Genomic DNA, 18,913 nt, shown 5'->3' with positions numbered 1-18,913 from the left:
CAATTATGAGGACAGAGTTGTGATAAGATATGACAGAGCGAGGCTGAGTGGCAAACAGCTGAATAATAGGACAGACACAGTGGCAAGTCACAGCTCAAGAGCAGCGAAGGCTTTGGGAGAAAGGCTGAGAAGAGTAGTGTGTGTGTGTGTGTGTGTGTGTGTGTGTGTGTGTAAGCGTCGAGTGTTACTGCTTTACTGTGAATGACAGTAATGATGATAGCTGGCGATTGCAGCTCCAGTCTGTGTGTGTGTGTGTGTATGTGTGTACATTAGCACAACACAGACAGCGTCTTACCATGCAGTTCATTGCAAAGTGGTTGTGCTGGGTCTGCAGTTCGACAGCATGCTGGTGGTTTCCCCCAATTTCTGTGTAGCTGGTGAGAAAAAGCCCCTTGTTGTGCATGATCCAGTCAAACATCTACGCACAAACAAAGAGAATACAACACAGTTAGGCGACACGGTGCACCAAAGCTGCCCTGTTTTGAGAAACGGCAAAACTAGATGAATTATGGAAGATTTCATACATCACAAGCTTAACAAAAATTGACACAAAGAACAAAATGTGATGAGATATGAGACAAATGTCAGTGTAAACAGTCTTTGCTAGGGAAGAACTGACTTGCCAGCCCTTGAAAATGTTCTGCCAAATTTGGCAAAAAAGGGCATGTTTTTTGGCCAAAAGACAAAAGCCAAACAATGCATCCGAAAAAGGATGTTTGATAACGGCTCCAGCAGATTTTCAGATGCACAGGAGAACGAGAGCGGAATCGCTTGGTAGCCAGCTTCGTTAAGTATTTAGGCAACAAGAAATAAGAGCACTGCCCAGCTTGTACTTCTTTTCTAGGATTACGGGTGAGCCGCAAAAAAGGCCTTACCAAGATCAACAACACATGTCACACACCGACGATGTGTTGCAAAGGCCAACTTCAAAATAAACACACCGAATATTACCTGAAAAACAAAGCAATAGCCACCGTACTCTTTTATTTTGAAGTTGACCTGCATAGCTGCGGTAATGGAGTGGCTAGCTTGAGTCCTTGCAGATGTTTTTATTGGCGTCATATCATGTCTCTACCAACATCAGGTCACTGCCATTTAAAAAATTCTACTTCTAGTGGTTCCAAAGTTCCATCCTAGTGGATGGTATGTCAACAAATCAAAAGAAGCAGGCTTTGTTATCTATGGACATCATATTATTTAACACAAAAACCTGTAGCACTTTTAAATTACTGGTAGTCCCTTTAACCAGTTGCTTGAACACTGAATAAGAATAATATTCAAAGCTATGGTATGCAGTTTTTCATTTTAATTTCATTTCATCATTCATTAACAGACTAGTGCAGGACGCTGCGTGTGATGTTACCATTTGTTACCGACGTGTAAAGAAAGTTTAACATTTGATCTATTCATTTATTTCTTTTTATCAGTGTTTAGGTTTTCGGCTGAGCGTGTCTCATTTTTGATTTTCGGTTTTAGCCAAACATTTTAATTTTGGTGCACTTTTGATGACTCACTTTGGACATTTTCGTAAACATTTATAAAGACATATCAATACTCAAAAATATTGTTAAACATCATATTTTCAAATACGGTTTTGTTTAACCATGATTAGAACAAAAACACAAGTTGTGTAGATGTGTACATGATGTTTATATATTATTTTTCTCAATTTGAAAACCCATAAATAACATATTTACTCAAAACATATCCGAACGTCCACCATTCTTTCAACTTTGCATCAGCATCGGTGTCCTCCTCCATGTTGACATGCTTGGAGTATGGATGTGTGAGTTAAATTACAGCCCTGAGATGTTTCAAAGCAGGCCCCTGCATTTGCCCGCAGCTCTGCAACGCGCTTATAGCTACATTTATCAGCTCTACGCATGCCACTCAACGCTCAATAAATACTGATGAGAAACATGCAATCACACACATTTTCCACTGTTTTTACACACAGACTCAAATGTTGACGTATTCCCTTCTGTTTATGGACCACAAGCTCATGATCAGTGTTATTTGAATACATGAGAATATTAACAGCTAAAAAGTACAAAAAGGGATCAAGGCATAAGTGTAAATAAGCCACATTTAGAAACATTTAGCACTCTTGTTTGAAAGTAACACAAATCAGCTCCTTCTTACTTAGCAGACTGACGCTTACTCCAGTTCAATTGTGGGTAATCTTAACAATGTGTTTGCATGCATGTGAATTCAATTGACACAACGTAATGGCAAATAACGCATACCACCACACAAACTCATGAGAAAACACATTACTCTCACATGTTTCACTGCGTCACATGTGTCACTACACATGCACGAATGACGTAAACTCAGTTTGTCCTGCAATATTATACCAAAGCATGGATATTTGTCAATGGTAAGACACTTAAAAAATGATTTACAATATTTTATTTACAGTAAATATTTGTGACTGTATTCATCATTTTCTCTTGTGTCTGCATGGGCCTGCCGGGGAATCAATACCTTTTCCTCTTGTGTTAAAATTATTGACTTAAATGTGTAGAAGTCATGTCACGTTTTTAAAAATGCTACAGACAATACATCTACAGGTTTAGGGCCATAGAATGTTTTATGTCATTTAACTTCAATCTATCCTTTTCACGAGGGTCACTGGCTTGCTGGTGTCTAGCCCAGTCCTCTCCGGGCCGTAGGTGTGGAATACCCTGAATTGGATGACAGCCAATTGCAGGCCATACAGGGACGAAAAACCATTCACACACCTTATCACAGCTAAGGAAAATTTGAAGGGTCCAATACAGCTACCATGCGTGTTTTTGTAACGTGGGAGAAACCCGGAGTGTCTGGAGAGAGCCCACACGGGCTCGGGGAGAACGTGCAAATTACACGCAGGAAGGCCGAAGTGAGCTAGTTTTGAACTCGGGACTCTGAACTGCGAGGCGAACGTGCTAATTACTCTCCACCACCGTTTTGCCATAATTTAACCTGTCAGGCCGAATACAAACAGTGACTATGTAACATCCAATTCAAAAGTGCAGAAAAAAAAAAAAAATTACCTTCTCTGCATCCTGTTCAAAAAGACGCAGCTGGAAACACTGGTCCAGTTTCAGCTTCCTCATGTGCCACAATTGCTGCAGATTCTGGCGTGTCCCGTGAAGCTTGTCCAATAAACTAGTTACTTTAGCTCCAAGGTTGTGAGCATCTGCATGCATATAAAAGCCATGGTGGTGATCATTGGATTCCCCGCTGGCACCGCCAATTCGATTCCCATACACGCTTTCAACACCAGTCCCGCTTCCCACTGTTTGGGATTGGAGCCTTTGCAGTAGCCTACGTCCTTGTGTGTCCAACTCCTCCACTGAGGCTTTAGTGGCTCTTTTCTTCAGTGCTGCATGTTCCTCCATGAGTCGCCGAGCGCCCTCCAGGTCCCGCGGGAGATCTCGCTGGGATAGAGTTTCCTGTAGCTCCTCCAGGCGTGCCAAAGCTCGTGCTGCATCACTGGCAAAGGTCTCAAATGAAAGCCGCACCTATGGGGAAAAAAAAATCAAACTGGAAATATACACTGATATACAGTACATATATTGAGTCTTTGCATGAACCAAATGCGGGTGTTCAGTTTGTGAAAGCAGCCAAACCTCAATCCACTCATCATGGTTGTACTCTAAACTGCCATCGAAGTCGGCTGTCAGCTGCGAAGGATCCACGATTTTAGATAAACCCTCTAAAGAGACCATTACTGTCTGTTGGTGTCACAAAACAGAGAGAAACAGAATGAAGGTCAAAAGGACAGCAATCATCATCCATGTCGCAGTCCAAAAGACCAAAACCACTATTATGTCAAAATATTTCCCACAGTTAAACTTAACTACCACAAAGAATGTAGAGCTTTGTGTGGATTTTTACATCTGTTTGGACAGGTGTGAAAACATTCCAGTCACTTCATGTAATGGACATTGTTATCATTAATTAGATAGGAGGGATAAAGAGGGACAAACTGTGAAATAATAACAACCTAGATAGCGGAATAAAATCTATTGCAAATGTCCTCTTTCCTTTAAACTATGTATGCATTACATAAAAACAATCAGCTGTAGAGATGATTTTTATTTCAACAAAATTTAGTTTTTAGTTTAGGGATAAGGAAGCCAATACCTTCCAATTTTAGAATGGAACATTTTTCCCAAGTCTTTTCTAGGCTGTTGCAAACACTTTTTACTTACAATAGATATAATAAAAGTATGGCATTTCTATTCACTAAATGGCAGATGGTAGTAACATCTAGAAGAAGCCGTAAATGATCAGGAGGTTAATACTACAATGTCCTATGCCAGTTTGAACTTAGGTACTAGTTTTAAACAACAAGTAGCTTGTCCTAGTCCAATGCACCGCTAGGGTGAAATGCATCATGGTGTCCTATATATCCAGTTTCCATAGTAACTGGGTCAGGACTAAATATACCAGCCTCACATGACCACATGGGACAGAACAGTGCCACTGTCACCGAGCAGCGATGCAATTATCGTCGACAAACTGGGAATGATAACTACCATGATAACTACCACCAGTCAATAATGATATACAGTATGTACAATATACTAAATCCAGCCCAGTCAAATAAAGCAGCTGTGCATTTGCTAAACAGCCAAACAGTCATGTACACCCCATACCTCAAACTCAAATTTGGAGCTGCCAAAGTTGGTCCTCTGCTTCTGCCAGAAGTTATCTGGCTTAATGATGAGGGCGACGTGGATGCAGGAAGGGAAGGACTCCTGAAGGATCTTCAGCAGAGGCTTGATGCTGTCCCATTTGGAGCCGCGCATGTCCACAATAACTGTGAAGCCATGTCTGACCACCTCCTCGCTGCAGTACACAATAAGAAATAAAGTGACATTTTCGTAAAACCATTTCTGGTGAACCATGTCACATTGTAGAAGCTCAATTAGCAATTATAAGGTCAAGTTATGTTGCTACAGATACCACAAACAATGTAAATGAAGTTACAAGATCCCAAAGCACATTTAGTTGCAACAGCTGAGTATTCAGCTTTCACGGCAGCTTACCACGGGTCCCACTGTGTTATAAGTCCATAAAAGGTAATTTCTTGGTGTTAAAAGCTTTAAATCAGAATCTGTCCAGTTAGAATAGCAAAACAGACAAAGGGCCTCCTGCTGTAACTCGCTCTGACCTCACTATGAAAACAGATCCACAGCAGCCAAAGGGCTTGATTAAAAAAAAAAAAAAGGGGGAGGGATAGAGGGAGAGAGAGTGTCAGTGAGCAAGTTAAAAGGAAAAAAACACAGACTGACACTCACTCATTTGGACAATGAGTAAAATGGGGGAAACATTAAATGATTTACATTGAATACATGAATCATTTGGAAGGCAACCTTCCTTTCTCAACACAGATTTGCAGGAAATGGGTAGCAAAACAATCTTAAACCAACTCAAAGACAGCAAGTAAAGAACTATTAAACACTACGGGTAGCTATAATCACAACTATGACTATTTCCATTTTGCTTTCTTTGTTGAACGTAAGCCCTAAAGAATGCTGACATACATATTATAAAATGTACATTTTTATTGTCACTGCAAATGCAATCAACTACTTTGTTCATTCAGATGTTAGTTGAATACATATATTGAAAACGCACGGCAAAAAAGGCGAACATGTGTTTGATGGTGCACGTGTGCTGTATGTGGGCACACATGCTTTGTATAATCTTGCCTTGGGATAGTGGCCAGGTAGGCTACGAGCCGGCGCAGGTCTTCTGCTCGTATTCTATCATGGTTGCTCCGTGCTGGGAAAGTAAGAACAGGACCGCCTCGTCTGTCTCTGCCTCCTGCATGAAGTTCAGCAGAGAGACATTAAATGCCAGATCTTGAAAGGCATTATAGTTTCTGGATGCGCCTGATATTTTCCTACATTTCCTTGATAGACCATTGGGGACATTAACTTATTCAATCCCAAACACATATGTTTACGTTTTATGAAGAGTCCAGATACCCAATCCCATTTTTCAAGTGTTTGACTTAAGGAGTGTGTAAAAATGGCGGGTATAAAGTGAATTATTTACTAAAATAATCAATTACTCCAAGTAATTAGGTATTAAGTAATCAATTATTTTATACATTTGTGTAATCCAATATTTTAGCCTCTAAAATAATCAATTACTTTAGTACTTTTGTATCTAAAATAATCATTTACTTTAATACCTCAACGACTAGTAGTTAGAACTCCTGTTTTGATGCAAGTGTATGACTGAACAGAATACAGTTGCCCGGAGGAGTTGTGCCACAGTCAATATCTACATGGCCTGAGCTCAAGTTCCCATAGGTGATGTCATGTTTTTCTTCTTTAGCCCAAACTATTTTAGGCTCACTCAACAGCACGTATGCCGGCTGCAACAAAGTGGTGCCTCAACACTTAATAAGAAAATAAAAAAACTTACACAACTAATTTTTAACAAATAATTAATCACATTGATTACAATGCCAATTTTACTCCATACAGACCAATAGGGGGGCTGAGAAGTGGCTCATTTGCATAAAACAGCCACATCTCGAGTACATGTATTATCTACAAAAGCGAAATCTTTTTTTTTTTAAGCATTTGACCCACAGTATACCAATAGATTTTAAAATAAAGAGAGTAAAAATAGTTTATTAGTAATTTTGATGGTTTTAATAATCTGTCCATTCAGCATTTTTACCATTTTTTCTCGTAATGCCACAGAGTATGCGGATGAAAGAATTGAAAAAAAAAAAAAAAAGCTACACATTTGACATTTAACCTACGAGTACGTTCGAACTAATTTGCAAATAGTTCAAACTTATTTGCAAAAACCTTCAAATTTATTTGCAAATATGTTTTGAACATATTTGTAGCGCGCGTTTATCATTTAGCATTTCGCCTAAAAGTAAGTTGGAACCTACTTCCAAGGATATGTAAGTATTTCAGCACATTGAACATGCAAACACATTGCAAATATGTTCGAATGAATTTGCAAGTACAGTCGGCCCCCGGTTTACGAACACCCTGTTTTACGAACAATTCGACTTACGAGCGTGGACCACGGAGATTTTTGTCCCCCACTTACGAGCAAACCTTTCGTCTTACGAACAATCGGACATGCCGGCCATTGTGTATGCAAATATATTTTCGCTTAGTTGCGTCAACAAAATCAGCAGTTGACGCTTGTGACGGTAACGTGAACGCTATTGCTCTTACAACGTCACAGTCACTGTCTCAGTCACGATGTCAGTCACGGAGTCAGTCACGGAGATGCCAATATGCTATTGGTCGATTAAGGTCACCCGGTCTCACTCACGGAGATGCTATTGGCCGGCGTCACGTCAATCACAGAAATGCCGATATGCTATTGGCCGAACGCCTTTATCTAGCTTGATGACACAGCTGGTCGGGATGGAAGGAAGGAGAGAAAATGAGTGAAAAACGGAAGGAAGGAATGTTGTGAAGACTTTGCAAACTTTATCTGTTAGACATAGCTTCTAAAATTGCTAGTAGCGGTAAAGGAAGAAGTAAGAGGATGATATGTTTTAGCATCTCCGTGACTGACACCGTGACTGAAACAGTGACTGTGACATTGTAAGAGCAATAGCATATCTACGTTGGTCTCTGCTCCCCTCCGCCTCCACCCAGCTCAAGTCACGTCGCTCCAAAGGTAAATATCATTTTTCCTTTGTATATGTTGTTTAATTTAACTGTACAGTAGATTATGTTACTCATTTTTAATATGTGTATAAAGTCGTGACGTTTTTACCTAAGGTTTTTGCACGCATTGCACACATTCACGAATTAACATAGGTTTGGATTGCCCGTCATACGAGCAGTTCAAGTTACGAGCGTAGCCGCTGAACGGATTAAGTTCGTAACCCGGGGGCCCACTGTACATTCAAACTTATTTGCAAGTACGTTGAAACATATTTGTAAATTTGTTCCAATGAGTTTTCCAGTCAAAATGTTTACTCTACAATGACAGCTCCACCCTTCTGTTGATGCACGCAAACAGCAGCTATGTTATTGTTTAATGTGATAATTTCATATAAGTGTCCGACCTGAGAGAAAGGCCACCTTCTCCTTGAGAATGGGAAGCACATCGATAGCCTTCATGTCTTCATTGCGATGAAAGCCTACAACAAACAGTACAAGCAAGGATGTCAGAAAGACAAGCGTACATCATGAAAAAGGACAAATAAAAGAACCTTGAGAACGTTAACCTGATGTTTTTGTTCAAGCCAACACGATTGTGGGCAGTTTAGAATGTCTTGTGCCTTTTAATGCTTTTTCAAAAAGGCCATTTTTTATTCAACATTGTAACACTTTTTAACATAAGTTAAATCCTTCTGTATGACAAGTCAAAGACGGTAGCGACCGAGAGTTTGACAAAATATTGTGTCGATCATTTTCCCATGCACACGCCACACACGCACACATTCTCACATGCTGTCAGCCTGCTGACGCACAAGCTTTGCTCTTATTGTTTTCCTGGGCAAATAATTGGAATCTGGTTAGTAACAAAACATTATAAGAAGAAACTAGACAGCCCCAAAGTAAAACAAAGTGAAGATATTGTACACGCAATGATTATTTCCTATGTCTACTGAAGAAGAACTGGACACAAATGTTTCAGTAAGTAATAATGGACTTCAGGTACAAATATAGACAGAACAAAAAGCTTTTGAGAAAAAAATGTCCTTTGCATAGCTCACACAAAATTGAAGCTTTTTGTTAAGTCCCATAAGGACTATGTATAAAGGCACAAAAGCTCAGTTATTGGGCTGCTTTTTTAAACATTACTCACCTCTATTCTATTGCTATAAATTTCAGACTTTTGTTTGTTTCTTTTTTTTTTCAAATGCAAGATATAAAGTTAGAAGAAAGTTGGGAGCAACTTTTACCGTGGCAAAATTAAACATTTTCAAATACGTTTTTTTTCCATTAAAAAAATAGCAACAGGAAACACAAGGTAATCATATCCACTATTCTTCACAAGTTTCGAGCCTCTTCCAGTCACTTCACGCATTACTGGACTTATTCAACATCACAGATGTCAACCTCACATTTCGTGTGAACTCTGCCTTTCCTGCGCTGAAAAATTCGCCTTTGATGTGAGAGCAACCGATATTGCAGAAGGTGGGAATATTCAAATATAACAAATTTCACATTCCTTATACTTAAAAGCAGGGTATGAGTTGAGAGAATCTGAAAAAGTAGCAATTCATATTACCTACAGTATATTCTGTACACCATATGTCCAGAATGGACTTTTAAGGTAGGACAAGTGTTGAAAGCTGCTGCAGCAAGAATGTGTTGGAGTGTCTTGTTACTAATTTTAGCAGGCGTCTCCATATTATACACATCCAACATAATCCCCTGATTTGTGTCAGTAGCCCTATGACATGTGCCAAACATAAACTGCTGATGTTGAGCGGCAACCCAGCGAAAGAGCGTACATGCGACAAATCCAGGACAATCTCAGATACACATCACCAAGATAACCTCAGCAATAAATTGCAGGACTCAGGTAGGCCTATTAGCATGCACACTCATTCATAAACTGCCATCATCACACATAATTGCACATAGTAACACAAAAGTAACGATACAATCACAGTGACTATCATCTCTCTTCACTTCAAATAAACTCATTTACAAGACTGCCAAGCATGAATCAAACATATTCAATCACAGACTGCTTGTGCATTGCACATTCATAATGAGAGCAATCCATTTTACAGACAGTCAGAGCAACCGCAATGTTACCTGCAATTTATAATCTTGGTCACTGTGGCCTCTTCCAATTTTTGATTTGTAAAAGATGGATAGATAGCTTGAAAAGCAGAGAGGAGAGGTATCTAAGGAAAAGACTGACATTTGTCATTGAGTTGATCAGATAAGCACAAGACAGATAGTAAATGATGTGACAAGTTTATTGTAAAAATTAAGAAAATACCTAAAACTGAAAAAAAAAAACTGTAACCATCACTAATGCAGAAAAACTGAATGCAAGTTCGACAACTATAATTACAGTGAGAAAATGTCCTTCGTTTTCACCTTTGTCAATTTACTTTAGTACACAATATTGAGTGACCATTTTTTACGGTGCACTCAACATAAGAACAGAACAAAACATAATCTTGAAAGTAATAACTACTAAATGAAAACAAGGCATTAGAAAAAAAAACCTAAGTAACAAACTGGCTTTCAAAACTGCTATATTTTTGGTATGATACGACTCCAACCAGGATGGCCTATTTGTCACTAACAAGCTCAATTTATGTACATTGTTTTTCCATCAGAAGCATGATATTAAAATGGTAAATGGACTTTCACTCATATAGCACTTTTCTACTTTGGGTACTCATAGCACTTTACACTGACTAGTGACTATCCCCACCGATGATGCAGCATCAGGAGGAACAAGCATCTTGCTCAAAGACACATACGCACAACCCTTTGGTTGGGAGATCACCACTCTAACTCTGGGCCTACCTCCCTGCTTGCATTTTTAATATTCTAAATATGTTTTGGAGAGATCAGTAAACAACAAAACATTTCCAAAATGTCTCATCTTGAAATGAGCAGTATAGTAACACCGCCTCCTTCTTCCCATGATATGTCAAAGAAAACAGACAAAATTTGTCCATTCAAAATCATTGTACATACATCTTTATTAATGTCCAAACCTGGGATCAATCGGCCTCAGGCTTCTATGTCAGTGCTTCGGAATATTACAATAATTACCGACTCCATAACAAACTAACGAGAGAAATGACAACATGAGCAGTGTGTGTGACATAATTAAAAATTAAATGAGTAGTAAAAAACCCAACAGTTCCAAACTTTTTTTTATTTTTTATTTTAGGCACTTTTTAAACGTGTCCAATGCATGAAATAAAATTAATTGCATTCTGGTGCTTCACCAGTTTCCCCTTTGTGATACAAAACCTAGTAATACTATGGGAACATTCACTGGCTTCACTCATGCACAGCTGGAGGAAGCAGGCTAAGAATGAAACCAAAAAGACTATGCTTGCCTGTGACAGGTCAAAGGGGTATTAGCTTCATCTATAGCATAATTCTATACACAGATTAGTCAAGCGCACTCTCATGCAAATTACAATAATTCTTGGAAAATTATTTTGAAGTCACCAAATTTAAAACAATTTGAAACAGATCATTCAAAGGTCAGCCACCCCATGGTTTTAGATATGATGTTCGAGGCAACCCAGAACCACTGAATACAGAGGGGTGAGACAAAATTGAAGCTTACAAGTTGAGGTCACAGAATGAGCGTGGGACTGAACAAGATCATGGTTCAATTTAAATTTAGGTCTCAGTAGGTTGTCTGCTTTGTTTGGATCAAAGTAAAATAAAATGATGAAATGTGAAAATGGTTCACATGCGACGGGGTCATTTGAGGACGTTTTATCAGATTGTGCTCAAGCGGGCTCTTTGGAACTACACTATGCAGTTAGACTACGAGAGGCAAAATGTGTAGCTTGTCATTGATGTCTAGTCATGGGAGCATTCCTTTTAGATCTCAGAGTTGGACCAGACAGTAACACTGGTCTGTTTTGCTATTTTTAATCTTTCAGTTGGTTCTCTTATCACATTTATTTACACCACAGATTGAAGACATCCATGAAACCAAAATTATGCTGTATACAATGTCTTTCAATGAGATGAAACTGGAATAAAGTACTAAAAATACTAAGTTTGGACTGCAATGAAAAACATTTACTAACTCAAATGTCAATGTGCAATATGTGTAGTAATAAAAATGTCTCTATGAGCCCATCTAAATATTGGTGTCATTTTTTTAGCATCTGTCAGTCTCTTCGAGCTTTGTTTGTGCCACGTCTCACTCTGGAACAGGATATTCTGCCTTCAATTAATTTCACAACAGTGGGTATTTGTTTAACGGAGATTCCTCTGGATTGTTTACAAATGAATGATGTTTTTCTTCAAAGGTGTCCTTGGTGGTTAAAAAGTAAGATTCAAAGCCTTTAAAAGGAGATACAGGAAGAAGATACAGGAGTTTGTGAATGACCTGATTTGTTTTTTTCTTCCAAAAATCCAGTGTAAAGATTGAAACATGTCATACATTCCTGTGTTCCTTTGTTCTTCCCACCATGTCTTTGAATTCAGCTATTTAAAAAAAAAAAAACAAGAAAATATTGTCACTTTCATCTGAATTAAATGTTCCTCTCTTTTCTCTATTATGCTAGCTTGTAGCTTTATTATTCTATTCACAGCCATTGACGACCACAATGTCAAAGATCCATTTTAACTAGGCTTACAGTGAATTAGTGCTTATATTTCGGGCTTGACACTGAGACTGATTCACGTGCAAATGTGGCCAACTTTACTGTGTGTACTGGTGAAAATTTTAACCAGTCGCACGGCGTGTGTACATTGTTTACTTAGTATGTGTATTATGACAATTCATATATTCACGGTGCATATATATATATATATATATATTTTTTTTTTTTTTGGGGGGGGGGGGGGGGTTACTCACATGAGTACCAGAACATTGTATTTGGTACGCACCCTTTGTTTCATTTAAAACAGTTTTCCTCAATGTCTACTTAGTGTCCAGGACATTGTATTTGGTACGCACCCTTTGTTTCATTTAAAACAGTTTTCCTCAACGTCTACTTAGTGTCGCTCCCACATTTGCAGTACACTGTGTGCACACAGCCAGCCTGAGCCCTCGAACAGTTTTAGGATCCAGTTTAATTAGTCCAAGGAAGTCAGAGGTAAATTCTCCGTCAACTGTAAAATGATAATGTAAACAATCCTTTTTTGGCCAATTTCTTTTAAACTTATGTAAAATAAATGATGCATTAGCCGCACCATGTTGCAGACCTCTTACGGCAATAACATTTTATAAGAATATCATATCTTGAGTTACTGTCAATTATAACGTCATATGGAACCACGATGCATATTGAGACAATTAAACATCTGCAAACATGGTCATGCTGTACCACACCAATTTTTGTTCAAACAATTCCGGTGTGGTATGACCAACAGAAAATGTTGGTAGCATCAGTACTACAAGTGCATAGGACTGTAGAGCCCTGATAATGTGAGTGAGACAAGTGACTTGACATGTTAAGCACTTGACTTCCAAAATTTGATTTTTTTTCATACAGATGATCAACCTTTTGTGTTTAGCCTCAATGCATGTAGCCTAGAAGCAAGTGGCCCAATTACTACTACCTCTGGATGAGAACTGCTGCTTTAAGCCACAAGCTGGATTTTACATAATGCATCTGTTCAAGCATGTCTACCACATGTCCATCATTGATGTCAAAACCATGTGACCTCAAACTCAGAGCGATTGTGAGCCAAACCACGCATATAGTTAGTATAACCACAACATAAATCCATCCATCCATTTTCTTAATCGCTTGTCCTCATAAGGTTTGCAGGCTTGCTGGTGCCTATCCCAGCTGTTGTTGAGCAGCAAATGAGGTACACCCTGCACTGGTTGCCAGCCGATTGCAGATCACACATAAACGAATGACCACTTACACTCACAAATACACCCAAGGGCAATTTTGGGTGCTCAATATACCTTGCATTCACATTTTTGGAAATGTGGGAGGAAACGAGTACCTGGAGAAAATCCATCTAGACACAGGGAGACTGTAAACTCCACACAGGAAGGCAAGAACCAGAATTGAATTTTCTATATTTTCTATATGTCCAAAAGTCACTGCGTCAAGAGTAGTCATTCCCATTCCTAGGTCTGTCTAGTGTTTTCTTGAGTTATAGTTTTTTTGTATGAAGTTATTTGGGGGGGGGGGGGGGGGGGGGGGGGTAGGTTTTGTACTTTTGTAGACCTATATCTTGTTTTTGCGATTTCCATCTTTTCATTAAATTAGCATTTTTTTCAAGCACTTCCCACCTGTCTGCCTCCCTGCATCTTGGTTCCACCTCTGCACCCGACAATGCCAGAACTTAACAGAATATGACATTATGTTTGTCTGCTCTGCTCGTCAATGTTGGCTTTTTCTACATTGTTGTGCGTTTACTTTCACCTCGCCATGCACAGCTAGTATACGGCAGGCAGGCACTGTTGAGCATTGCCAACACTTGTAGCTTGCAAGTTTAGTGGACTTATGCCATCGGACTTGCAGCTCATTGTGAGATTGCACGAGCAAGGCCGCTACCACCGGGAAGGCCCCAACACACCGACCTCGAGTGAGCCAGCTAACTGGAGGAGAGTCTTCAATATGAGCTAACAGTTCATACTTGTGGTCTGCTACTTATGTGTTGCTTATACCCATTTTTTACTTAACTCGGTACTTATTCTATTTTCACGACATCCGTGTGGACAGTAAAGTAAGAATCTCATTGTAAGAAGAAAGTTGTTTCTACACTGTGCACATGACAGGAAACACTTTGATACCTTTGAATCATAATTTACAATGTGCATCCCTTATACACATTTGTACTCTAGCAATACTGCGACATACTGTTTGAAAGTCTAAAATAAGGCCACCTACTCTACTGCATCCATCAATCTCATAGTTGCTATTTCCAATCCCAACCAACCTTTCCACCTCAAAAATTAAAAGCCAGGGAAAGAAATAATTATTTGACACAAAAGAGGTTATCGTCTAATATCCGTACCGCTACCCCACTGACTTTGATCAGACGTTCCAGATAACGGGGGTCAAAAATCCAATTGGTAAAGTTTTTGAATTCCCATAATGTTGTTACTGATGAGTGACTTTGTTCCAACTCTAGTCATCTATAGCCATTCTAATCTCACATGAGTGATTTATTTTTAATCACAGCAACATGAAACCCTGATGGAAACTGTCACACAGTGAGACTGATGAGTTTCAGATGGCTTGTTCATACTTCATTTCTGGATCTCTGCCCAGCGTATGAAACACTGTAAGTGGTGTGTTGTGATATGAAAGAATTGGAAGATACTTGTCACATACCATTGGTAATGCTCACTTTGGAAAGATATGGTTGGACAAGTCAGCGACTCAGTAGAGGAGTGGTCCTCACGTCCGCCTCACAGTTCAATTCCAGCTTGCTCCTGCCTTCCTGTGTGTAGTTTGCATGTTTTCCCTGAGCCCGCACGGGTGCCCTCCAGACATTCCTCCCAGATTCTAAAAACATCCATGATAGGTCTATCGGACACTCTAAATTGCCCTAGTTGGGCAATGGTTGTTTGTCCATATGTGCTTTGTAATTGGCTGGCAAACAGTTCAGGGTGTCCCCTGTCTACTGCCTGAAGACAGCTGGGATAGTCATCAGCAAGCCAGCGAACCTAGTGAGGATAAGCGGCTAGAGAAAATGAATGGATGGATGGATGGATGGATGGATAGATGGATGGATAGATGGATGGACACCAACTAGGTAAGTAATGGAAACAAATGTTGGCACTACATCTACAACAACATGTAGGACAAGATTGTGTATGCCTGTGTTTTATGAGTAAAAGTTTCTGGTAATATCCACTTTATTTTATTTTTACGCACACATTCTTTTTTTTTAAGAAAAGTAAAAATGAAAAATAATTCAAAACAAATTTTGCTTTTATTTTAGTTTACACAACGCCCTCTTAGGATTAAAGCACAAAACAGCTGCCTTGCATGAATTACTTCTATACACAAATGTAGTGTAGTAGCACATTGTATGAGAAGTGCTAACTTAAAACTTTTTTTCACCTGTGTTAAAGGTAAACCTTGGAATTTGCAACACTTAGGATGCAAACAAAACTATATGGATAATGTGCTGCCAATCTTGTTGTATGCCAGCTATACAATGACAATAAAGACATTCTATTTTATTGTACGCAAGACCTGAGGTGTGTGCTTTTTGCCTACCCCCATTTTTTTTTAAACACGTATTTGACAAGGAAGACCACCCTATCCACTGCCTCTGGCTTGAGGCATGCTTTGGTGCATGTAATAATTCCATGGTCTTTTCCGCTGTTTATATGGGTGCTTGATTTTACCGATCTGCAACATGACAGCTTCAATGATCACGTTCTATCGTGCCCCTATCTTATCATGCTTGCTTCCCTGTGTGAATGACTCTACCAGGAAAATCTGCTTTTTAGTGGCAGTCTGTTGGTAGCGCAGTCTTGTTCCACTCTGTAAAGTTTAACATTTTAAATACTTGGGGTGGGTGGTTCTGTTTTAGTTGCTGAAATAAGTTTGTTGTGCTGCTACTTTTAGTTGCAAAGGGCTTTAAACAAAGGTTATAGCATGGTGTTTCTTGTTCCACGTCTGTCACCGAAAACCAAACCACTGATGGGAACTCCTGTCTTTTAGCAGCAAACAATTCGATTTTATAGTTATAGCCATGTTGCGGTAACATACTGTTTGCCTTGAGTGTGAAGTAAACAAGAGGAAGGCAGAAGCTATTAAAGGTCATGACAGTGAAACACACTGTCCATATATATATATATATATATATATATATATATATATATATATATATATATATATATATATATATATATATATGATAAAAAAAAAAAAAAATCATTTTACCCAGGCTTACTTAAAACTGACAGGAACCTTTCAGAATGTATTGAAAATTTAGCCAGAGAGAGATTAAAACACACACCTTGTCTTTTTGGACTAGTTGTTAGTTTTATTGTATACTTTCACATACTATACTCAAAAATGACGGTACCAAGTCGGGCTGTGCACTAATTCCTGGGGATTAGAGCAACATGAAAAAGCAAACATCAAATCTTCATTTTGACACGGGTCAGAACAAATGTTGTAATATTGTTCTGTATGTTGCTACTTGAATAGAGAGCTCAATAAAGAGTGTGACATAGAGATGTGCCCTCTACTGGATACCGCCTCCCCGGCTTGTGAGCATGCTTAGTTTAGGATGGATCCTGGCAGTGAGGATTTATTATGTAGACCAGCAATTGATGCAATGACAGAGTTGAATTCTACCTTTGGCCACAAGGTAGAATGGGATTCTAGTTTAACAAAGCCATGTTAAAATAAAAATAACATCTTTTATGAGTCATACTGTCCAATATAATCGATAAATTTTCAAATAAGTGATTATTCATTTTTGTGAAACACTTTACGCACCCACCATTTAGTGTAAATTATGGACTTTATAAAAACAACAAGCACATACCATTGAAGACACTATCCATGAGCATTGAATTTTTTCGCCTGCACCTTTTGGAGCAATATTTGCAGGATTTAACCCTGGGGCCTATTTCCTCAAACAGATGTTTCGAGTGCATGAGTGGGATTGTGTGCATGGCTGCAAGCACCTCTGGTATGAAGGGATACCAGGCTGTCATGGGGTACACTGAAAATGTACCCTGATTTGTAAATAACTAATTAGATGTTTGTCTTGTCCCCTGTGAGTGTATGCTACATTCTTGTTCCTCTCAGATTATTTACAGTATATTAGTTATATGAATATATACACATATACACATTATCTGTCATTTATTTTCAATTGAACATGTGCCATTGTATGTATGCATCGGGCAAAACGCTCCTCTTGAAAAAAGACTCAATGTTGTGTGACCTAAAGCCAAAGCTGGCAGTAGGCCTGAAGACTGTGGTAAGCTCAACTTTCATTAGGTTTCTCATATTGTTGTTACAGTGTGAATTACTGTAAAAATAACACTTCACTCCTACCACAACCCTTCGACCTGAACATAACCCCAAAACACAGAAACAAAGCTAGATTAGTACCTCGCAAATAATGGAAAATGTAGTGTGTCTCACATTTCTATTGAAACAAATTCCGACGAGCAAACTTTTATTTTATACACGTTTGTGTAAATGATACACATGCACATAAAGTAGTTTAAAGTAGTGAAACTGACAAACGAAAATGAATACTAAACAGAAAATGCAACGTTTGACAACATGTTGTCTAATATATAGTACATTAACCTTCTACATTAGGTAGATCTGTCCACTCCAAAGCCAAAACAAGTTATCAGAAAGGAAATTGATTGAAACTCTCAACTAATCGTTGATTAAATAACACCTAATTAATTTTCATTTATTACCATTTGTCCGCCTGCCTAGCCATCCATCCATCCATACCCGCTTAGTTTCACTAAGGTCCTTGGCTTGCTGGTGTCTATCCCAGCTGACAATGGGCAGTAGGTGGGGGACACCCTGAACTGGTTGCCAGCTAATTGCATATTTTTATTATATTTATATGACTAGTAAAACACAACAAAACTTTAATTGATTACTGAACTTAAAAGCAGCTTCAAAAGCAGACTGGAGGCTTTAATTGAAGAAAAAACTATTTTACACTGTTAATTATGAGGACAGTGAAATGTTTCTTTGCTGCATGGTCACTTGTTTTATGTGTATTTTGTTTCTATCTGCACTATTATTTTACTGTACAATACTTTGGGTGGCCATTGTCTTTTTAAATGTGCTTTGTAAATATAATTTGACTTGACTTAACTTGCATTGTCTTCAACAGTAGAATCCTTCATGCAATGCAATTGGTTTCATGATGCAGCTGTTACGCTATTCATTTCACACCTTGGTGAGCCTGATTAACAACCTTTCCTCTGAGTAGAATGAACAAATATCCAAGTTACCCTCATTGGCTTTGCTCTCAATGTTCAAGACACATTGTGCAAACCTTAGTCTCTCACTTCCATGGTTAATGTTCCCCTTGGCCTCACTATTGGCAGTTCTCTGCATCACTTACTGGTCCACCATGCGTTCTTATTTAAGAAACCTTGAGTCCAGGGACAACAGTAGCTGAATAAGCAACATCTACGGAGGTTAAAAAAAGACATTTATATGTACAGCCTGTCACGATGACCTTTCCTAATGTTAATAAAGAAAAGGATAGGAACCCAAATAGGAAAACACAATTACTCATGATTGTTTTTTTTTTTATTT

General features: G+C 38.7%; 1 protein-coding gene across 1 annotated transcript in view; it reads right to left on the bottom strand.

Annotated features, from left to right (window-relative positions):
• Positions 1–18,913, bottom strand: part of triob (trio Rho guanine nucleotide exchange factor b) — a 99,099-nt gene that overhangs the window by 54,934 nt on the left and 25,252 nt on the right. Inside the window, exons 3-8 of the mRNA XM_088409688.1 lie at positions 8,060–8,134; positions 5,709–5,823; positions 4,650–4,842; positions 3,618–3,722; positions 3,039–3,509; positions 296–418 (exon numbers count right to left, since the gene is read on the bottom strand). Coding sequence (XP_088265814.1) covers positions 296–418; positions 3,039–3,509; positions 3,618–3,722; positions 4,650–4,842; positions 5,709–5,823; positions 8,060–8,134 — 1,082 coding nt within the window. The remainder of the gene's footprint in view (positions 1–295; positions 419–3,038; positions 3,510–3,617; positions 3,723–4,649; positions 4,843–5,708; positions 5,824–8,059; positions 8,135–18,913) is intronic.

This window comes from Hippichthys cyanospilos, chromosome 3 (genome assembly GCF_059441005.1).
Source record: "Hippichthys cyanospilos isolate Australia breed blue-spotted pipefish chromosome 3, RoL_Hcya_1.0, whole genome shotgun sequence".
NCBI lineage: Eukaryota > Metazoa > Chordata > Actinopteri > Syngnathiformes > Syngnathidae > Hippichthys > Hippichthys cyanospilos.
Note: the sequence above shows the minus strand (reverse complement) of the source record. Positions and strands in the feature narration are given on the sequence as shown.